The sequence below is a fragment of the Gopherus evgoodei genome, chromosome 7 (genome assembly GCF_007399415.2).
Source record: "Gopherus evgoodei ecotype Sinaloan lineage chromosome 7, rGopEvg1_v1.p, whole genome shotgun sequence".
Lineage (NCBI taxonomy): Eukaryota > Metazoa > Chordata > Testudines > Testudinidae > Gopherus > Gopherus evgoodei.
Genome location: NC_044328.1, coordinates 19,965,426 through 19,989,589, shown reverse-complemented (window position 1 = coordinate 19,989,589; position 24,164 = coordinate 19,965,426). Strand labels below are relative to the sequence as shown.

The 24,164-nt window shown below is 42.4% G+C and overlaps 1 protein-coding gene across 1 annotated transcript in view; it reads right to left on the bottom strand.

Moving 5' to 3' along the window:
- Nucleotides 1-24,164, bottom strand: part of CUZD1 (CUB and zona pellucida like domains 1) — a 60,646-nt gene that overhangs the window by 18,608 nt on the left and 17,874 nt on the right. Inside the window, exon 2 of the mRNA XM_030568865.1 lies at nucleotides 1,018-1,050. Coding sequence (XP_030424725.1) covers nucleotides 1,018-1,050 — 33 coding nt within the window. The remainder of the gene's footprint in view (nucleotides 1-1,017; nucleotides 1,051-24,164) is intronic.

Sequence of the window (24,164 nt, the reverse complement as noted above, 5' to 3'; positions counted from 1 at the left end):
TGCTTTGGATATTGTAATGTTTTACCAAAAATATAAAGAAACCAGTGTAATTGTAGTTAACTTGGTGCCAAAGAGCAACGAGTAGGGTAACACAGACACAGTGGGTTCCTTAAAGCAGCACAGCCCCCACAAATCACTAACTTCTGGGTGAAGGAGACAGTGGAACTTTTGACCTCACTCCTATCCATGCACACTTTGACCAATAAGTGATTCATAGAAAGTTTTCACTGCAATTGATGCATCTTTTGATCACAAGCATTTGAAGGTGCAGGTCAAGTTACTTCTGTCATGAAAATTATGATAATGATAACACCACCAAGCTCTTCTGTAGCATTTTTCATCACTACCTCTCAAAGCAAGTACCAAAAAGGTAAGTATTATTGTCCTCAGTGTATAGATGGGAAAAATGAGAGACAGAGAGGGAAGGTAGTAATTTAAAAAAAATTGGCGAGTAAGAGAAAAGGCTGGATGGAGTTCAGTTAGTAAGCTCACTGGACCCAGTTTATTTCTCTTCTAGCACAGTTCTGCTCTGAAAGTGATTCTACCCTGTTTATAGTCTCATTAATTCCCATATTGAATGTATTCATGTACCACCAAGCTGTAGATCCCCGTTTCTGCAAACATACACACATGCTTAATTCTGCTGACAGGAATAGTTTCATTGAGGCCATTGGGACCAGTCACGACAGCCAAGTTAAGCACATACATATGTGTTTGCAGGATTGGGGCCTAAGTGCTTACTTCAAAGTATAAATACCTAAATAAACTGCTACGGTACTACTGTATCCCTATTTAGAAGTGCTGGCTGCCAAAAGAAAGAAAAAGGTGATATTCAAAAAAAATGTATTGCCATCAGCCTGAAGACAGCCTGCAAAAAATACAGAGGTTTTATCACCATGCCATACTTATTTTCCAAGGAATCTGGTGACATTTATATGGGAATTATTTGTGTATTAAAATGAGATAATTGAGAAAAATAGAATATAGAAATAAAGAAGTAAAAGAATTATGAATTACCTGAAGGCCACCATGTTGAAGTAGTAGTAGGAGCTATAAATACAAAAGGAGAACAATACATAAATTGACAACATCTTTAATAGTGAGAGAGAGGCTTTTAGAGTAATGTGCCAAATTCAAGATAATGCCAATAAAATCAAAACCAAATTAACAGCATAACTGAATGAGGGAGAAAATAGATGGAGAGAGAGAGAGAGAGGATGAAAATTAGAATGTAGTAAGTAGATAGATGGATGGGGAAAGATGACTGGCTAGATAATCATGACACTAGAGAATACAAAGCAGGCACTCATCTTGCAAATAACACATAACTATATTTCTAACCAATTGCATAATTCACAATGCTGATAAAAAGCTAGCTGTCTGCATTTCCTCTGGTTACTGTACTGAAGACACTTATTTAAAAGAAGAAGAAGGAAAAAACAGAGTTAAGAAAGACGAATGTTAACCTTTTGGGATGCATATATGTGAATACCCACCTTTGGAGGTTTTTATGAACAGATGACGAACATCTATCAGGAATGTTCTTGCTATAATTCTGGCCTTAGCACAGAGGGAAAAACTAGATGGCTTCTCAAGGTCCCTTCCAACCCTACATTTCCAAAAATAATTTTCCTCGGTTAACTAGTCCTATATAAGTCAATAGGACTATTCAAAGGAATATTCATGTGGATTAATTAGTATTTTTTTTATTTGTGTTGCTGTAACACCTAGGAGCCCATCATAGACCAGACTCCTTTGTACTAGGGGCTGTTTCACATTTTCAATGACATCTCTCAGTAACATGAGAAGACATTTACTTAAATGTTTGAATTTCATTCATGTGTCATGTGGCTCCCGAAAGAAATTGGTCCTAGGACTATATTTCTTTTGCTAGGAAGAGGGATATTTATAATTAAAGCTGGGCAAAAGATTTTTGGCAAATAGTTTATGAATGACTCTCTGAATCACCACCATGAATGACAATGAATGGTTATTGAGAGAGGGGCAAAGTGTAAGAACGACTCTATAGGCTGGAGGTTCAGACATTCACTTAGGGCATGGGAGATCCAAATTCAAAGTCCCTGCTCCAATGACTATGTAATTATTTATACAAACTAGAACAGCTGGAACAGGAGAGACTGAGAAAACTCTGTATCAGGACATCCCAAAGCTTGGTGGCCTGGGCATGCTCCTGAATCATGGGAGACTCAAGGCAGAAAGGAAATTGAACTTGGGCCCAGCTCTGTTTGTAATAGTCAAAAATCTACACAAAGAAAAATATTTTTTGGGGGTAAAATGCTTCTTTGTGTGTGTTTGTACAGTACCCAGCACAATGGGGCCCAGGGCTATAAGTGCTGTGGTAATATAGCTACTAGACAATCATAGTCATTTGGCCCTATACTCTGAAGGATCAGCGATGCTTACAGCTGCAAGAACTACTCTGTCATGAAGTCTCATGTTTCTTATGGCGCTTGCTGTGCCATTTTACTTTGCTAGAGTAACAGTCAGCCTTCAGAAATCTGATCCACAAGTAATGCAAGTTTGCAGAAATTATCAGAGTAGTTTAAAATCTTGTCATCTATTTTTAACCATTGGGGGCCTTCAAACTCTTCAGTATAGATAATGCCCGTCAATTCATTCATTTCTTTCTTACTATTGTCCCTGGCTCTTTTTCTGATATGTATGAGAGCCACTCTCCTCTGGCCCTCAGTGTAATGCATAGTGCAACAGGCTCTGCCTTCTCTCTTTACACCAGCTTATATCTGCCCATAACTCCTGCATCTGGTACCCCTGTTGGGAGCAGTAATGCTGTTGTTTATTGGATTAGGAAGCACTGGGAAAGAGAAATAAAGTGGAAAAAAAATGTAAAAAAGAGATAATTACCAGTTGTCGTCGAGTCTGAAAGATAAAAGAGAATGGCAGAGGTTAGTAAGTTTGATTTTTTTTTTGTTTTTTTTGGCATGGCAACATTTTACCAAAAATAAATAGAAAATGTTGTAGCTGTAACTAATGTAGTGCCAAAGAGCAACAAGTTGGGCAGCAAAGACACAGAGGTCCCTGAAAGCTGTACATCACCCCAAAGTCACTAACATCTAGGTATTTGAGAGGAATGCAATTTTAGGCCTCAAACCTATCAAGACATATGCCTAAACACAAATTAGGAAGTAATTCCATTGACTTGAAACCAATGGATTAAATGTGATTAAAGTTAAGCATGTGCTTAGATGGTTGATTGGATTGGTACCTATAGAACTGTTCATCTTGTGAGAGGTAAGCTCACTGGCCCAGCTTATTTCTCTTATAGTACTGCTCTGAAAAGTTGAGACGTAAACCAGTGCTGGTTTTTAATTTTTTCTCGACTGTCAATTATGCATGTCCATCCTGGGTTCTGAGTCCTAAACCCTTCTCTATCTCTCACTCCCTCTTTTTTATCACCATCAGTAATAAAGATTCTACAGAACAAATTACACTCTCCGTACCAGCTGTGCAATCTCATTGGCTTCTCTGGTTTTGCACAAATGTACCTGTAACAAATTTAGTAAACAAACCTCTTGATGATGAAGGGTTAACAGGACTAAAATGCAATAAACATTTTATTTTAGTCCCTAACGTCAGCACATCTGACTGAACAAAGAGGCAACATGAAGGTGATTTCCTTATACTATTTAACCTTTGCAGAAAAATGAAGATTTTAAATCAGCTCCAGCAGAAGTCTCTACTGCAAAGAGTACAGTATTATATTAATGTATTTGTGACCAAATACACCTCGGTATTCACACCCTACACACCACTGTAATAATCTTTGTACAATATATGCCTTGTGAGGTATCATTTGAAAACTCAACTTCTTGCTCAATATCATCATGCTGAAATGTGTATAGCAACATTATATGTAAAGTTATCTGAAATATGTTGATGAGATAAGTCTGGGAAAGGGGTAAACCAGATTTCCAAAGACAAAGGCCAAGCTGATGTCTCTAGCTACGTGTCATCAAAGTTAACTTGAAATCACCTGTCAAGTGACCATTCTGCAGTAGCTAAGGTGGGCAGGAATTGATGGATTTACATTTTAACAAACAATAACATGGAACCACTTTCACCATGAGACTCCATGCCTCCATCCTCACAGCCGGAAGGAACTTTATGTAAGGGTAACCTTCAGGAAAATGCATTCCAAGGGTGACTGGATTAGAAAAGTGAAGGGCAAAAACACCATCTCTATCTCTCTCACTTGCTCTTTCACCTAAGAAGACAAAGGGACCAGCCCTTTGGACTTGGAGGGCAGATCCTGACTTGAGAAATTGGTCAGCTATTTTGCTGGGAACAAGTAGTAAGAAATTTATCTTGAACCAAATCTAGTTTGTTAAGTTTTAGTAATAAGAAAGCATTTTCTCTTTATTTCTCTTATGGCCATTTCTGACTTTATGCTCTATGCTTGTACTCACATAAAGCCTTTCTCTTTGTAGTTAAATAAACTTGCTTTATTTTTTAATCAAAACTAATCCAGTGCTATGTTTAAACTAAATTGTCCAACAACTCCAACTAAGGTAGCAAACTCTTGCACATAGACTCCTTTCTGAGGCAATGGACCTCTAATATCTGAACTGTCCAGGAGAGGACTGGGCACAGGAGTGAAAGTAACTTAAATTTCTTACCGGTACAGTTGTGTCGGCACCCCCCCTTCCCACTTCTACTCCAATACACTTCACTTCATGGATCCCTTTGCATGACTTTGATACAGTAGCTGTATACTAGTTTCAGTGCTGTAAGGTGGCAGTGTAGACAGTGTCACAGTGCTGGGAGCCACGCTGCCAGTGCTGGGAGCTATTACCCTCATGAAGGTGGTTTTATTACAGCGCTGGGAAAGCTCTCTCCCATTGCTATGCCGTGATCACACAAGCTTCGTTAAAGTGCTGCCGTGGCAGAACTTTAACATTGGCGGTGTAGACATACCCTTTTGTGGATGACTCTCAGATTCTTCATTTGTTGCTGTTCTTTTTGACTGACAATCCCTCATTTCCTCACTTTTATATTTAAACCCACCCTTTTGGGGCTGTTGAAAGTGTAGCTTCTTAGACGGCATTTTTTTCCCACTTACTTTCTACTGTAAATTGCAAGCCTGACATGAGAGACTTGACCAATAAGAAGCAAGAGGTTATCCTGATGGCACTCAAAAGCTAACATTCTGAATCATGTGAACATCTTCCACCTGACAAGAAGTAACAACTGAAAACTGAAGGGGAGCATTTTGTTTCTAAAGAATGTAAAATATATTTAATTCAAGCGATAAATCTCATTTTTTTTGTTATTACTACAGATAAATCTAGCCTATTTTACCCATTTGTACTGAATGCTTCGGCCACTTTCTTACCAGTACGCCGTACTGACCTGTACCGGTTTACTTTCACCTCTGACTGGGCAGTTCAGAAAACATGTTTTGGGGGGAAATCTGGGACTGGGAGAGTGTTGGGCTCACCCTGGAAGCAATTATCAAGGCTGCTGGAAGCTGGAACGTGACTGGAGTGTCTCTGACAGGCTGCTGGGGTCAGATCTGCTGGAGCAGGGCTGTGGCTATACACAGACATGCAGGGTGTGACCTGCATACTGTCTTGCAGACGTAGCTCAGGTTGGCAGCTACATCAGCAAGGCATTGTGCGGCACCCCAGGTTGCAGGGCAGGTGCTGACACAATCCCTCTCTGGTCTGGATTGTACCTCAGAGTATGATAGTATCTTAACTTATGATATAAAGTATGTTATTATTAGAAAAAGAAGAAACTGCCAATGGCAAGAATTCCACATTTATAAAAGATCCTGCTCTCTGATTCTTAACTAAAATAGTTATAAGCGAAAAGACAATACCTGAACAAATGACACTGGCATCTTCGTGGTGGCCACAGTTATGTATGCCTATCCCTCTGTGCTGACACTGCCAGACAAAGTGTTCATCTCCTCTGCACTGCACATCATCCAGGAAAATATTTCCTCTGCCTTGACCAAATCGGGCACTTCCTGGTGCAGAAATGGCCCATCCACATCCAAGCTCCCTGCATACAACTTGAGCATCATTTATGTCCCATAAATCATCACAGACTGTCCCCCAGGTTTCATTGGCATAAATTTCGACACGGCCCTCACATCTGTTCCGGCCATTCACCAGTCTGAGATCAAAAACTCCTTTCAAAGACAGAAAACATCTTGATGAGCATTCAAAGAGTTTCATTTTGGCATGCTTTCATACATGTTACTGGAATCTGATTTTCCTACCATAGGGGATAGTCCTAATTCCCATTACAGTTAATGAAATATACCTGTGTCCTGCAGAGGAAGAACTGGGCTCCTTCTCTCTTGATAACTGAGAAACTACGACCGATTATATCTCTCTATCACAAGCTTTATCATTGACAAAGAAATGCCTGGGAGAAATTAACTCTCCATTCTATGTCTCTCAAACAACAAGAACATTCCAATGGTACTGAAATTCATTTTCATAAATATAAATTACCTTAAACTGGCCATTTTCAGCTCCATCTTTTATGCATTTATTAATAATTCCCATGTTTCATCTTATAAAATACCCATTTCCCTGAACATTTAAAAATGTAAAAGGATGAAAAGTAAACTCAAAACCAAAAAAGGAGAAAGAAAGAATAAAAACAAGAGAAAAAGAAAACAAAGAAGTCTCTTGAATTGCTCCTATGCATGCTTAATATCTTCAGCAATGTGTTATGGGCAGAAATGTCCAAAACTGAAATAGCCTTGATTGTGGTGTATCAGTTGAGGCACCCTTAATTTAGCAGGCCTTCCCTCAGGCAGCCTTAACAGATCATCCCAAATATTATGACCTTCTTCATTTTATCCACACAAAGAAAGGATGAATAGGAAAGGCTGTAACATGCATGCAAGAATGTTTCAGTTTTAAATTAGAGATGGGCCCAAATCACAGTTTTGACTTGGATCCTAATGTTCCCAAAGGTCAAATATATTTGTGTACATGGTTTTGGTTCTGTTCCAGTTCTAATTTTAATATTAATACATTTTTAAAATTCTGGACAGATTTTCTTCAGAGAACCAGAGTCATGGGAAAACACAAAATACAAAAAACCTACATGTATGAGTAACTTTATTCATATCACTAGTTCTATTGATGTCAATGGTATGTACTTGCATAATTCAAATTATTTCTGTGCACAGGTATTTGTAGGGTTATTTTCTTTTTCTGGGCCCAATTCTTAAACTCTTACTCGTGTTGTGTAGGTGTTTCCATTCTGTTTCATGTTTATTGTCTCATCAATTCCCATATCAAATGTACTCCAGTACCACCAGGCTGTAGATCCCCGTTTCTGCAAACATACGCACATGCTTAAATCTGCTGACAGGAATAGTTTCATCGAGGCCATTGGTACCAGCCACGTCAGCCAAGTTAAGCACATACATACGTGTTTGCAGGATTGGGGTCTAAGTGCTTACTTTAAAGTATAAATACCTAAATAAACTATTGCAGTACTACTGTATCCCTATTTAGAAGTGCTGGCTGCCAAAAGAAAGAAAAAGGTGATATTCAGAAAAAATGTATTGCCATCAGCCTGAAGACAGCCTGCAAAAAATACAGAGGTTTATCACCGTGCCATACTTATTTTCCTATCCAAGGAATCTGGTGCCATTTATATGGGAATTATTTGTGTATTATAATGAGATAATTTAGAAGAATACAACGTAGAAATAAAGAAGTAAAAGAATTATGAATTACCTGATGGCCACCATGTTGGAATAGCAGTAGGAGCTATAAATACAAAAGGAGAACAATACATAAATCGGCAATATCTTTAATAGTGAGAGAGAGGCTTTTAGAGTAATGTGCCAATTTCAAGATAATGCCAATAAAATCAAAACCAAATTAACAGCATAACTGAATGGGGGGAGAAGATAGATGGAGAGAGAAAGAAAGGATGAAAATTAGAACGTGGTAGGTAGAAAGGTGTATGGAGAGAGAGAGCTGTCTGGCTAATCATGACACTAGAGAATACAGAGCAGGCACCCATCTTGCAAATAACACATAACTATATTTCTAGCCCGTTGTATAATTCACAAATCTGATAAAAAGCTAGCTGTCTGCATTTCCTCTGATTACTATACTGAAGACTTGCTTAAAAGAAGAGGAAGGAGAAAATAGAGTTAAGAAATATGAATGTTAACCCTTTGGGATCCAATCCTGTAAACATGCATGCATGTAAATCCCCACCATTGGAAGTTTTTAAGAAAGGATGTTCCTGGTATATTTAACCCTGGTCTTAGCACAGAGGGAAAAAACAAGATGGCTTCTCAAGGTCCCTTCCAGCCCTACATTTCTAAGAATAATTATCCTTTGCTAACTAGTCCTATACAAGTCAATATGACTATTCTAATGAATATTCATGTGCATTAATTATTATTGTTTTTATTTCTATTGCAGTAGCACCTAGGCACCCCAGTCAGAGACCAGACTTCTTTGTGCTAGGGGTTGTTTTTCATTTTCAATGACATCTCTCAGTATCACGAGAAGACATTTGCTAAAATGTTTGATTTTCTTGCATGTGTCAAGTGGCTCCTGAAAGAAATATGTCCTAGGAATGTATTTTTTGTGTTAGGAAGAGGGATATTTATAATTAGAGCTGGGCAAAAGATTTTTGGCAAATAGATTATTAGCATTATGAATGACTCTCTGAATTACCACTATGAATGACAATGAATTCACTGGGAGAGGGGCAAAGTGTAAGAATTACTCGATAGGCTGGTGGTTAGGATGTTCACTTAGGGCAGTGGCTGTCAACCTTTCCAGATGACTGTAACGCTTTCGGGAATCTGATTTGTCTTGCGTACCGCCAAGTTACACCTCCCTTAAAAACTACTTGATTACAAATAAAGAGACATTAAAATAGAAATGTGTCACAGCATTTGAGTACTGAAAAATTGCCTACTTTCTCATGTAATTATAAAATAAATCCATAGGAATATAAATATTGTACTTACATTTCAGGGTATAGTATTATAAAGTAGTATAAACAACTCCTTGTCTATATACGATTTTAGTTTGCACTAACTTTGCTAGCGCTTTTTATGTTGCCTGTTGTAAAACTAGGCAAATATCTAGACAAGTTGATGTATCCCACTGGAAGACCTCTGCTTATCTCCAGGTGTACTTCTACACCTGGTTTAGAACCACGGATTTATAGCCCAGTGCTGCGGTAATATAGCTACTAAACAATCATAGTCATTTGACCCTACAGTCTGAAGGATCAGAGACACTTACAGCTGCAAGAACTGCTCTGTTGTGAACTCTCATGTAATATTTCTTATGGAGCTTGCTGTGCCATTTTATTTTGCTAGAGTAACAGTCAGCCTTCAGAAATCTGATCCACAGGTAGCTCAGGTTTGCAAAAATTATCAGTGTATTTTAAGAATCTTGTCATCTATTTTTTAATCAGTAGGGGGCCCTCAAACTCTTCAGCATAGATAATACCGAGGTGACAGTAGAAACAGGGACTTACCAGTACGGGGCTGGGTTGGGGCCGGCTCTGGCCCCTGGAAGGGGCAGGGCCTAGGGAAGAAGAGGCGGAGATGAGTGGGTCAGAGCAAGCCCCAGCCTGCCCTGTACCAGTAAGTGCCCTCCCCCGCCAGGGTAGCCGCAGCAGCAGCCGGGGGCTCTGGCAGCAGTTTAAAGGGCCCAGGGCTCGGCCACTGCTACCACCCCAGGCCCTTTAAACCGCTGCCGGAGCCCCCAGCTGCCGCTGCTACCCCAGGGCTCTGAGGGCTATTTAAAGGGCCCAGGACTTCCCTGCTTCTACCACCCTGGCCCTTTAATAGCCCCCAGAGCCCTGGGGTAGCGGCGGTGCTGCTCCGGGGGCTATTTAAAGGGCCCAGGGCAGTAGAGGCAGCGGGAGCCCTGGCCCTTTAAATAACTCCCGGAGCCCCACTGCCGCTACCCCAGGGATCCAGCACTGGGGCTCTGGCTGCAATTTAAAGGGCCTGGGGCTCCAGCCACTGCTGGGAGTCCCAGGCCCTTTAAATTGCCGCCTGAGGAAGCCGAGCCGTCCCAGTACAGCGCACTGGGGCTTATCGGCTTACTTTCACCTCTGGATAATGCCCATCAATGCATTCATTTCTTTCTTACTATTATCCCTGGCTCTTTTTCTGATATGTATGAGAGCCACTCTCCTCTGGCCCTCAGTGTAATGCATAGTGCAACAGGCTCTGCCTTCTCTCTTTACACCAGCTTATATCTGCCAATAACTCCTGCATCTGGAACCCTTTTTTGGGAGCAGTAATGGTGTTGTTTGTCAGATTGGAAAGCATTGGGAAAGAGAAATAAAGATAAATAAAAATGTTAAAAAGAGATAATTATCAGTTCTTGTCGAGTCTGAAAAATAAAAGAGAAGGACAGAGGTTAGTGAGCTTGGTTATTGGGGGGAGGGGTGGCCATGGCAATGTTTTTTCTAAAAATAAATAGAAAACTGTAATTAATGTAGTGCCAAAGAACAACAAATTGGGCACTGTAATTGTAGCTGTAATTAATGTAGTGCCAAAGAACAACAAATAGGGCAGCAAAGACACAGAGGATCTCTCAGAATTGCACAAAACCCTGAAATCACTAACATCTAAGTAATTGTGAGGAATGCAATCTTAGGCCTCAGTCCTATCAACACGTATTCATAAACACAAGCTAGGAAGTGATTCGATGGACTTGAAACCAATGGATTTAATGTGATTAAAGTGGTGCCCACGGAATTGTTAGTCTTGTGAGAGATCCCTGATAATCAGATATGCCTAAGGATATTTACTATCAGTTCCATAACTTCCATGAATTGCACCTAAGTCTTATATAGCACTTTTAAATAATAGATCTCAACGCACATTTCGAAAAAAGGTAAGTATGTTCTTAACTCATGTTAATTAATTTGAAATAAAATCAAATGAAGACAAGGCAGTTGGTAGTTTTCACATGAGTTAGCAGGTTGAGTTATAGACCAGGAGATAGCCTGGGACTTATCTCAACCTGCTAACTCATGTGAAAACATCAAAACAGGATTTTACCCTGGGTTAGCTAACACAAGTTAAGAACATGAGAAAAAAGGTGTGAAGACACAGGCAATAAAACCCGCAAACCAAACCATGACTGAAATTTATACCCACAGCAAGATGTCAAAAGGAACATGGAGAATTTTTAACCCGCCCTTTTTCATGTAACTCAAAATGGCTGCACATATTTTATTCAAAGCTTTCCACATAACACGATTACCTTAAGGCTTCAGACAAAGTATGGGTTATTTCAGCTGAAAAAGGAATTTCTTTGAGGAAATTATGAGCAATTGGAAATGGAAATGGAATGGGAGAGAAAAATCCTTCCTCTCATTTCAGTCACATGGCAACGGCTCCCTGAAATCATATGTTACAGTCAAGCACGGAATCCCATAAAAGAGAAATCCCTGAGAGAAACGAGCATGAGTTAGCACTTACCAGTTGTGTACCAAGGCCATGATAGAGGGTATCCTGGTGTTTCTGCAGGAAGATAACAGGCAAAACTAGAGACCTTTAGTGAATTTTCACAGGCTGGCCAAGAGTATATCCTCTTTGCCAAATTCCAGCTCCCTACACCCAATCATGGAAGCGCAAGAGCTCCTTAATGAAACAGTTTAAAGAATGTTTTTAACCAGGGCAAAACAACATGTTTTCCCTAATCTTATTTTTGAAAACAGAAGAAATTTTGTAGCTGAAACTTCCCAAAATACACCAGTGTGTGGCAAACATTCATGGATTTGAGCCTAAATGGTTGAAGTTTGGCAAAGTTATAAGCAACTGAAAATTGGACCTTATCATGGACAGTGTTAGGCAATCTTAAGTAATGGTACTAGCAGCTCTGCCTGTAATACATTTCAGTAGTGACTCTGTACATGTGCATGTCTGCATATTAAAATGTATGTCATGATGGATAATATGTAAGTGATCAGTTACCTGTTTCTGAAGCCCTTGTATATCCAGCAACTGTTAGGGTGAAACGTGAGAAATTTTAGCATCAGTTAATAGAGTCTTATAACTAGAACAGGGCAAAAATTTAGGCCAAAACTTTTTCCAGGAAAAAAAGGTAGATTCGGCAATACCAAAACATTTTGCAATTTGCATAGAATTGAAACTGTAAATTTGGAAGCAATGCACGATACTATTGGTCAGTTACAAGTGACGAAGTTATTTTTTCTTGCAGTCAGTCTATATCTGTCATCAATAGCAGGAGTGAACACTGGGACTGGGTGAATCCTGGATTTTTCAGTTCTCTGGCAGTTTCAAAAATTTTTTAAAAAAATCCATTTGGTTTGATCTGAAACTGAAAATGCCCCCCCAAAAAATCATCAAAACGACAAAAATATTAATTTTAGATCAAATGAAATGATTTTTGGAGCATTTTAAAATAGAAGCACAGGAAATAAAGGGTTAGATGCACAAAATAGTAGGGGAAAGCTTCCTCATACCCTTTAACTCCATGGTTGGGACACTCACCTAAGATATGGGAGACTCAAATTCCAGTCCCTTCTCCACTGACTATTTAATTATTTGTGTAAGCAGAGTCAGGATAAGCTCTACACTGACATCTGGTGGAAAGAAGTTCAGAGAGTGTATTTGCATAGGTACGCCCACCCTATCCCAGACTCCCAAGCTGTGGGATTGCTTGGTGACAAATTGCTCACCCTCAGTTGGGTGGTACTGGCTAGACATGGGTTCCAAAACCCAGAGAATTGAGAGAGGTTGGGGACAGGTATTTGTGCCTGGTGGTGCAGTCTTCTTGTGGAGCCAGAAGCACCAGTTGCACCCCCTTCTCTCTCCACTGTGGAATGTCAGAGTTGATTTTTTTATTCCCTTAAGAATTTAAATACAGGTTACTGAGCTGAAATCACTTTGGGCTAATGGTGCACTAGCACTGGGGCTCCCCCACTAAGAGCTGCGATCACTAAAAGTTGAAATCACTAAAGAGCTGAAATAACTGAGCTGAGAGCACTGAGTACTGTGCTAACTAGTGGGGGAGCCTGAAGATATGCTGTGGAACAGAGCGGCTGGCGGAGTGGAGCAGTTGTGGGGATGGCTGGTGGCAGCAGAGCGGCTGGCAGAGTGGAGTAGCTGTGGGACAGGTGGAGCGGCCCACAGAGCGAGCGGAGCCGAGCAGTTTGCAGAGAGAACCGGAGCAGCTCATGGAGCAGAGCAGCTGGTGGAGCGGAGCAGTTTCTGAGGACGGCTGGAGGAGCAGCGTGCAGCGGCTGGTAAAGCGGAGCAGTTCGTGGAGAAGGCGGAAGCAGAACCCACGGGGAGGCAGGACAGTTGGCCCCGGACCACGTAAGGTGCCCCTTTCTATCCAAGCTGGGGCGGGAGGGACCTCTGCAGATAAACTCTTGGACTCTGGGGTGGCACTGACCAGAGACTTTTGGGTTGTTGGACTTTGGGGTGATTGGACTTAAAACCCTAAGGGGAAAAAGGACAGTGCCAAACGTACTTGGAGGTGGGTTTTTGTTTATGGTTTGTTATAACCCTGTTCGTGGTGTTTCTCCAAGGGGATGCTGCATTAATTCCTTCCTTTATTAAAAAGATTTTGCTACACTCAGACTCCGTGCTTGCGAGAGGGGAAGTATTGCCTCCTAGAGGCTCCCAGGGGGGTGTGGTATGTGAGTGTCCCAGGTCACTGGGTGGGGGCTCAAGCCGGTTATACATTGTGTTACTGAAACGGAACCCCTGGATACTGAACCCGGCCCTTGTTGCTTCCAACTCAGAGGGGCAGAAGGGTTACATTTGTATAAAGTAGACCACCTTCAAAAGAAAAGCTTCAGAGAGCCCCACACCAAATATCCCATAGTCCATTGGCCAGGGCTCTCTGCTGTGACATGGGAGACCCAAATTCAAAATCTGATCTGCATCAGGTAGAGAGAGAAATTGAACCTGGGTCAACCACATCCCAGCTGAGGGCTCTGCGCTAAAGGTTATAAGGGAGCCCCCATTGCCTACCTCTTTCTCATCTTTCTATTTGCTTAAGCTGTCCATTAGGGATGTAAGTTTACAGGTCTGCTCACTGCAACACAGGTGAAAGGTGCCAAAAATACAGAGGTGCCTGAAACAGCCAATGGCATAATGCATAGAGAGCACTGGAAATAGTCTCTCCCACTGGGAACGGAGTGCTCAAGGGACTGGGCAGTAATGGTGAGAGTTAGTAGAAAAAGTGTGGGAGAAGCTGGGGGAAGCAGGAGTCAGGGCCATCCTGAGGGAGGAAAGATGTGGAGAGTCTAAGGAGGAAACAAGGGATGGGGAGAAAGAAACACACACAAAGAGAGACTAGAGGTCAGATAGTTGGGAGGCCAGCCATCTGTTCAGCAGCGAACACACAGGTAACTCGGATCCCATGATTGGTAGGTTAGGAAGGATATTTCAGATTAGGGAAGAAGCCAAATTTTAAGGTGTTTTAAAGAAGTTGCCCAGCTTTAAGATTAGAGTTCACTCATATATCCTTATACCCCTGTTACAACATAACCATTCATCAATACATGGAAAGGATAGACACACTCTATAGCACACTAGACCTCTAAAATTTTCATTTAATCAAGGGCCTGATGTGAATAAAAATACCTATAACGCTGCTTAAATACTAGTTATGAAAATCACCCACAGTATTTCCAGGTACAAAGTCTAAGTAATATAATTTGAGCTTTACAGACTTGTTTAGAATAGGTTGGTTTAACATTTTGAACTGGTTACCCAACTAATCATATAACATAGCAAGAAAGAAAATCACCGACAAAGGAAAGATGCCTGCATACTAGGATGTGTGTAATATTTCATTTGCCCCAAGAACACTATGATGAATTTACAAGCATATCTGATTATATGTCATTAAAATATATTTAATGAAATATAAATTGAGTGATTCAATGTGGATCTGGATGTATTACAATTGAAGCACTTTAAAATGAATATGCTTTTTAGCAAGAGAAACCACATCCCTCCTTAATTCCCACCCTGAACACAAAGATCTGGAGACATGAAATCAGTAACTTACAGTATAGTGATTGACTTGATTTCAGTTGTGATGCAAGCCCTTAACACAAAACCCTAGGTAGTGGGAGCAAGGTTAATTTCATCATACTGAGCAGTTTATTACATGGTTCAAATAGTAGTTATAGTTAACTAGCTTCCTTAGCTCAAATTTTTGAAGAGAATAAAGCTGGGCTAGCCAATGTGGCCCTACGCTACCTTTAGTTTTTGCACAAAACTCCCATTGCCATGATTGGAAGGTCTAGCTGTGGACCCAGTGAAAATGAGCAAAACTTCTCTTTACATTTTTGAAAGAATAGCTTTGGAAGAATTGTAGGCCTGTTACCTTGAGTAGTCTGCAGAGTTTCAGAAATTAACAGCATCATCCAACTGAAGAACATTGTGGTACCCATCCTGTCAGGGTGCCTGACAAAAGCTGCATCAGAATTTATAGGCGCTGACTATGGAGGGGCGTGGCTCAATATTCTGTTTTGTGTCTACAGTAAATCAATACAAAGTGATTTCATTTCAGTCTCAGATGAAGGTGTTCCTGGTTTTATTTTATTTTATAACTTCCTGATCTCTGCCGGAAGATATTTGAACAGTAGCACTTCTCACTTCCTGGAGAACATCCTTGGCGTAAATTACCCCATGTGCTTGTTATTCATGTATGAATCAAAAGTTACCTTTTACATCTCTAGGATGGATCCAAGGGCTTTATTCTTCCGGGCTACTGCTGATGGCATGAAAGGGTTGAGGCTGTAGATGACAGTGGGGTGCTCCTACAGATTTACCTTCCTTCAAGAAGGAATGGTGTTTGAAGGGTCAGTTCGTTGCCTGCAGTACATACTTAAGAAATGTGACTGAGTCACAGCATCACAAATAAACTACTGCCAAGTATTTGTAGAATATTTTATTAAGGTCTTTTTGATATTTTGGGGTTCATTCAGACAAGTAATGGATTCGGTCACCATCCAGCCTGTAATGCTAGGTGTCTTTTGGCTGTGCTGTTTTGGTTTATAGCTCTGACTCTAACAACCTGCCAGCAGCCCGCAAGCTGGCTTTGCTCAATTTGGTTTTATAGTTTTCTAATCTCAAATCTGTAGCCTTCTACTCTAGAATTTGATGCCAAATGATCCTACTGCAGGGGCCAGTCTCTCTCCTTGAAGCCTCACAGAGAAAGTATTAAGTTCACTGTCTACACGGACAATAAAACACTACAACCTGTTACGTTTCTAGAAGCATACACTTTACTGATCTTACACAGCACTGATTTATGAAACAAGCTTATTAACAGATGAACATGGATTAAGTGATACCAAGTAAAAGGGATAAAATTAGAAATGGTTACAAGGAAATAAAAGTGAAAATATGTTTCTAAAAGACTAAAAATTAACCTAGCAAGATACAGTCTTTATTCAAAATGGGTTCTCTCACCCAGAGTCTCCTTTCCAGGGCTTTTTTCTGCCCAGCCTTACCAGGACCCATCATAGAGATCAAATCTCTTGGTTTCTTTGTCTCAGAAGGTAAAGAATAAAGACAGAGTCTTTCTTTTGGTTCCTTATATCCCCAAAGGGATGGTCTGTGGCCATGTCTACACTACAAAGTTTTGCCAATGCACGTTACATCAGCGTACAGACACTGCAGTTTGGTATATCACTTATGCACATGTATACTGGCTTCTTGTGTCAGCAGTGCATGTACTCAGTTGGAGTGCGTGTACAGATGCACAGTGCAGTGTACCATGGACAGGTATCCCACTCTGCATCCTGCCACTGTTCAGCACACTGACTTCTGGGAAGTTTTGGCAGTGCCTGGTGGGGTAAAAACAATTCACGCTGGGGCATCACGAAGCAAGGGGTCAACTTCCAGTGTGCAACTAACTCCATCCCATAATGTCATCTGTATCCCGTAATTTTCACACTTTTTTTCAAAATCCCACAAACCCGCACAGCCCTTCTCACTGTCCACCAACTCTGACAGAAGCATGGATCTTGCACAGCTCTGCATTGTTGTCAGGAGTGTGGCAAGCACAGGACTCAAGATCCTATGGTATCTGCAGAGCCATAAGAAGAAGAAAGTCTGTGGGGAATATGATTTCTTGGAGGACAGATTGCTGCAGGACATAGCGAGAACCAATTCAAGGTTGTTGATGGCATTTATGAAGCAGCTGCAGATGGGCCTGAGAAACGAGCACTGACTGGTGGGATTGCATTGTAATGCAGGCTTAGGATGCCAAGATGTGGCTGAAGAACGTTTAGCTGCTCAAGACCACATTCCTGGAACTGTATGCCAAGCTTGTCCCAGCCCTCCAGTGCAGAGAAACCTAAATGAGAGCTGCATTAGCAATGGAGAAGCAAGTGATGATTGCACTATAGAAACTTGCAATGTCAGATTGCTACTGGTCAGTGGGAAATCAATTTGACATTGGAAAACACACTGAGGCCATTTTCATGCAAGTGTGCAGGGCCATTAATTGCCTGCTGCTATGTAGGACTGTGACTCTCGGCAACGTGCAGGACATAGTAGAAGGATTTACAGCAATGGGGTTCCTGAACTGTGGTGGAGCAATAGATGTCATGCATATCCTTATTTTGGCAGCAAACAGTTTTTCCACAGTGTACATCAACAGAAAGGGCTACTTTTCTATCATTATGCAAGCAGTGGTAGATCACCAGGGCTTCTTCACCGACATCAGTGTGGGCTGGTCATGGAAGGTGAATGATGCTCACATCTTTAAGAACACAGGACTGTTCAGAAAGCTACAAGCAGGGACTGGCAGATTACCATTGGGAATGTTAAAATGCCAATAGCAATCCTGTGGAACCCAGCCTATCCCTTGATTGATGAAGCCATACATCAACCCCTCTACAGCACCAAGGAAAGGCTCAACTACTGGCTCAGCAGGTACAGAAAGACAGTTGAATGTTTGGGGACCACCACTGTATATTATACCATTTGCCAGAAATATCTGTTTTGTGTTTCTATAACTTACCTTATATATGAAGCTAGGTTGTTGGCCTATTGCTCAAGCCCCAACATGGGGGAGAGGGGAAGTTAACTGCTTTTTGTCTGGTCCCTTGTCTCTGAAACTCTTTGACCTGTCTGTTTGGGGTGGCCCTACAAAGAGTTAAAACTGCCACCAGCATAGCTCTTAATGGGATGACCAGATGCCCTGTTTTTAAAGGGACAATCCCATATTTAAGCCCTCCTGCAGGTGTCCCAACTTTTTCTTAAAAAGGGGCAAATTGTCCCGTATTTTCTGTCTTCTCCTCATTAGTACTGGCAGGTCCTGCTGCTGGTCGGATCCCTGCTCACTAATTGCCTGCCCACCAGCGGTAAGTGGGAAGGTTCAGTGGCAGATGATGGGGTTTGTGTGCAAGGCTGGTGGTGGGGTGAAGATGCAATGCACAGGGCCGGCCACTCCCCCTGCTGATCTGTCAGCGCAGCCCCTGCTGCATGCCAGCAGGGCTTGGTGAGTGTGGGCAGGTGCCAGGCGGCAGCCGGTTACGTATTGCCTCTGCTGCCCATCCATCCACTCCTTACATGTTCCCCTATCGCTGTCCTCGCCCTGCTTTGCCCCTTCACTCCTCCTAGCTGGGCATGTCCCACTCCCAGTGCTGTGCAGAGAACCAGCCCCTGGTCAGCATGTTCAGCTCACCAACAGCCTGGCCAGCAGGCTCCTTTCTTCCTTCTCTGCCTCTGGCTGGGCCAGCACCCTGGGAAAGCCCCAAACCCTCCAGCCCAGGATGCTGGCCAGCAGGACCCGAGACCTGCATGTGCCAAAAAAAAAGCTCGCACAACACTGGCACAGCGAAGCCTATCCACAGCTCAGCTAATCTCTGGAGTGGCGGGGAAAGTAATTTCCAGCCTGTTCACACCCTGGCCCTGCAGGATCCACAGCAGCCCCCTCTTTACCTGCCCTCCGCCACAAGGTCCTGCCACCAGGGAGCATGAGGCTGCTCCATCCCCTAGGCACCTTCTCCTGCTGAGCCACCTCTCTGGCCGGGTTCGTTGAAGCCCCTGCAGTCAGGATCCCTAGGCCCTGGTGCACAATGCGTCCTCTGAGCTTAGCCCCTTCCTGCCCATGCTGAGGCAGCTGGGTTATGTCGGTGGTCAGCAGCAGCCTGGAGGTGTTAGCTGACTTTCAACACTGTGCTAGCAGGAAGGGACAAGCTGCTTCCAGCCTTGGGGCAGGAGCCGGGGAGAGATGAGCTCTGCAAAGACACGGGCCAGGTCATCGCTCCCAGCTCTCCTCGAAAGTGCCGAAAGGCTGCTGCTGGCCACATTCTGGTGTGAACCCTGGCAGAAATCTGGGGAGAAGAGCATGTGACCCTGCGTGCCCCTGCACATGTTGCCTTGGAAAGACGTGGTGTCAGGTACTTGGAGAGGTGGTTCCATCCCGGGCACCCAGCTAGGCATGAGAGAGAGTGGGTCAGTCAGTCATCCTCCCTCTGTGTGTGTGTGTGTGTGTGTGTGTGTGTGTGTGTGTGTTTTGCCCCTCCCCATGTGAACCCTAAAGTCTTGAAGATAAGAAGACAAATAAAAAGAATCCAACTACGCAGTATTTATCTTTAACAGTGTTGATTTGAATGTTTGTACTGCATAGTTCTGATTCATTGCTATTGTACTTGACTGAAACAAGTAATTTTAACAAGTGTCCCCTATTCAGCATAAGGAATTATGGTCACGCTAGCTCTCAAGGTCTTTGGAACATGCAAGCCTTCACAGGGAAAGAGTTTAAATCTGGGCACCTAGAAAATAAGAAATTCTGCCAGCCATTTCCCCAAAGTTATATTTATATCATTACCCAACTTTATTTTTGAACCTTTTCCTAAAATAGACTACACATGTTTACAGCACATCTTTTGCCTTTCATCAACTCAACCCCCACAGTTTAGATAAACTGAGAATTGGCTATGCAGATCACCAGAAGGGTTTTGAGGATCAGTGGTGGTCCATGGACCACAAGTTGAGAAGCACTGTTTTAGTTCATGTGGGATTATGGACTAGATCCTCATCTGGGTGTAAAATAAATACAGTTTGACTGAAGTCAATAGAGATGCATGTACACCATATGAAGATCTGGCTCTGATTATTCAGTACTAGGTGGGGTACAACTTCAATCAAATGATCCCACACATTGATCCCTAATGCCCCTCCCATCTATCACCATAAAACCCACCCAGGGGTATTACTTCCAGGGTCAAGATTGACACATGACCAGAAGCAAGGGTTGGCATGTGACCCTTCTAACAACTCTTCCCATTGCCCTCTGCCAATTGGAGTGAGTTTCAGCCTCTTAGGACTGCCACGAGAACAGATTTGACCAACTGGGGAAAGTGCTGGGGTAGGGTGACCTGCCTGGAAGAGGGTTGTGTGATGCCTCTAACAACTCCCCCACCACGCTCTACCAATCTGCGAGGGTTTCAGCCCCTTAGGTCATCCCAGAAGAGAAACATGTACCAATCAGAATATGTACAGCAGGAGGGTCTAGGATGAAACCCCCGAAAGTCCCAATAATGTGTGGAAAAGGCCATCTAGTTTCAAGAACATGTTTTTCAGAAATTGTGAAAACGCTCAGAGAAAACATGATCGCCTTCACCACCAGTGTGAGAACTTCAGAATTTGATTTAGCTTCAGGGAGTTCGATTGCCTGGGGAGAAACCACTACATCAGCCAAAGTTCTGAGGAGGAGGGAGTGACTGAGGTGAGCCCTTTGGCCCAGCCGTTGATGGATAAGCCTGAATTTGACTCCGACACCTAGCGCTCGTAAGTGAGACTCGTGAGCATGATGGCCTCCTGTTGCCCACTCCTGTGGAGAAAGGCAACCATGGCTTATGAGAGTCGCTAGTGGACAAGGTGAATGGAGATGTTGCACAGGTAAATGAACGATAAGAAGTGGCAGTGGAGGATGGGGTATAATGGGCTAAGAACTGACCCAAGGTTGCATAAATCTAAAAACAAGGGGGCTTACACTGTTTTTATTCTGAAAATGTCTGGGCAGCTCGACAACACCTTCTTAGAGGCCCTTGAGAACCTACACACTGGTAGCCCTGTGCGGGTAAATCTGTCACGCTTCAGCTGTTTTTGCTCATGCTTGAGAGGAAAATCTGGATAAGAACAAAATGGAAGAATGAAGCAGCTCCTCCCCAATGGAAGGAGTCATAGCATCCGTTTTCCAAAGGCAGCTGTAAAAGGATGTGTTAAACCAGGTGATTAATAAAACTTATTTAAATGTGTCACTGTGAATGTATCCTTTCCATACTTGTGTTAGTAAAAGATGTTACAGCTAACAGTCTTGTCTATGCTGAAGGCTCTGTTAAAGAGAATACATCTCACCACCCGGGAAGTTGGGAGATTTGGAAGGGTGAACCATCTACTTCAAGCTGCCAAAAAGCCTAATAAAACAGTGAATATAAGACAAGTAACAGCTTGACTTTCAGATCAGGATGCCTACACTTTATGCAAACCGTCTCAAATACATTTTAAAAGAAACACATCGTTGTTTCAGATGTGGAGGCACCACGGAAGGCAGATTTGTGAAAATGCACTAGTTCTCCAAAACCAACAGTGGTTTTAAGTACATCTTGACAGCGATAGATATTCTATCCAAATATGCCTGGGCCTTAGGCCTAAAAGACAATAGAGATGGCAAAGTATCCAACACCTTTAAAGCTATTTTCAGCAAAGGTCGTGTGACTCAAAATTACAAACCAATCGGCAAAAAGAATTTTTAAACAAACCTTTAAGCAGAGTGTTAAAGCAATATGATGTTCACCATTTTGTTACCAATAATGACATCAATGGGGGAGGGGGCCGTGGAGTGATTTAACAGCAATTTAAAATCTAGGATGTGGAGATATTTTACATCCCACAACACCTTTTGCTACATCAATGTGTTACCTGAGTTTATAAAGAGTTACAACCAGAGCTTTCACAGAACTACATGTAGCAGACACATTGATGTTAACACCTCAAATTCTCTAAAGGTATGGAAAATGGCTTACAGAAACAGTTTTAAAATAAAGCCAGTTGTTGCCCCTTTTAGTAAAGGCGAGCATGTGAGACAATCTAAAATCGAAGGAGTTTGGAAAAGGTTAAGAACAAACATTTAGCAATGAGTTATCCATAGTGGATGAAGCCTTAATCAATGTATACCAATTAAAAGATTATGGGGATGAGTACCCTGGAGTACCCTGAAGAATTATAAAAAGTTAACCTCAAAGAGGACAGGATTTACAGGATTGAAAAAGTTCTAGCAGAGAAAGCAAAGGGGAGAAAAAAAAACTAGTGGTGAAATGTTTGGATGGCTCAATACATTTAACAGTTGGGTGGAAGCTTCTCAGCTCTGACATTTAGACATGAAAGAAAACAATTACGCCTGCAAAGAGGTGGGGAGCGACGGGGAAAATGAGTCATGGCAGCTTTTGCATAACTTTGCCTAGCAATGCCAGCTCTGGGATTTCCCCAAAACACCAACTTGAACTTTACAATACAGCTAGTTAAATCCTTGGATCTCCTGGGGGCCTGAGAGGTAGGATTAGTGGAAATAAAATACCCACACAACTGGAACAGTATCAATGAAGATGTCCCTTTCAAAATCACTTTTGCAGATAAGAAATGGAGTTTCACCCTACAATAAGACTGTTACTTGTCCATATCCGAATTACTGGACTACATGAAAAGTACTGTGGCTAGTCATCCAGGACCACTTAAGGTGGTCATGAACTATGACCCTGTGGGTAGAAAAGTTAGACTTAAATCCCATGATGGTGCTTATACATTTTGTACCAGCAGGGAGCTACGTAATATTCTGGGTTTGGGCCCTAATCACAGTGTCCAAAAAAATCCCCTTCTCAGCAGACATTACAGGAGGGGTTCAACTCCTTGTATCTATACATGGACATTAAAAGCAGCAAAGAATCCTGTGGCACCTTATAGACTAACAGACGTTTTGGAGCATGAGCTTTCGTGGGTGAATACCCACTTCGTCAGATGCATGTAGTGGAAATTTCCCGGGGCAGGTATATATATGCAAGCAAGCAAGAGATAATGAGATTAGTTCAATCAGGGAGGATGAGACCCTGTTCTAGCAGTTTAGGTGTGAAAACCAAGGGAGGAGAAACTGGTTCTGTAGTTGGCAAGCCATTCACAGTCTTTGTTTAAACCTGAGCTGATGGTGTCAAATTTGCAGATGAACTGAAGCTCAGCAGTTTCTCTTTGAAGTCTGGTCCTGAAGTTTTTTTGCTGCAGGATGGCCACCTTAAGGTCTGCTATAGAGTCTGTCTGGATACGTGGACTCTCTACTCAGACCCTATGCCACCAGCACTCCCAGCTATTTCCGTGACACCACTGATTTCCTGAGGAAACTACAATGCATTGGTGACCTTCCAGAAAACACCATCCTAGCCACCATGGATGTAGAGGCTCTCTGCACAAACATCCCACACACAGATGGAATACAAGCTGTCAGGAACAGTATCCCTGATGATGCCACAGCACAACTGGCTGCTGAGCTCTGTGCCTTTATCCTCACACACAACTCTTTCAAATTTGATGACAATATATATCTCCAGATCAGTGGCACCGCTATGGGCATCTGCATGGCCCCACAATATGCCAATATTTTTATGGCCGACCTGGAACAACGCTTCCTCAGCTCCCATCCACTCACGCCCCTTCTCTACCTACTCTACATTGATGACATCTTCATCATCTGGACCCATGGGAAGGAGACTCTGGAAAAATTCCACCACGATTTCAACAGCTTCCACCCCACCATCAACCTCAGCCTGGACCAATCTACATGGGAAGTCCACTTCCTAGACACCACGGTGCAAATAAGTGATGGTCACATTAACACCACCCTATACCAAAAACCTACCAACCGCTATGCCTACTTTCATGCCTCCAGCTTCCATCCTGGGCACATCACACGATCCATTGTCTACAGCCAAGTACTGAGGTACAACCGCATCTGCTCTAACCTCTCAGACAAAGACCAACACCTACAAAATCTCCACCAAGCATTCTCAAAACTACAATACCTGCACGAGGAAATAAGGAAACAGATCAACAGAGCCAGATGTGTACCCAGAAGCCTCCTACTGCAAAACAAACCAAA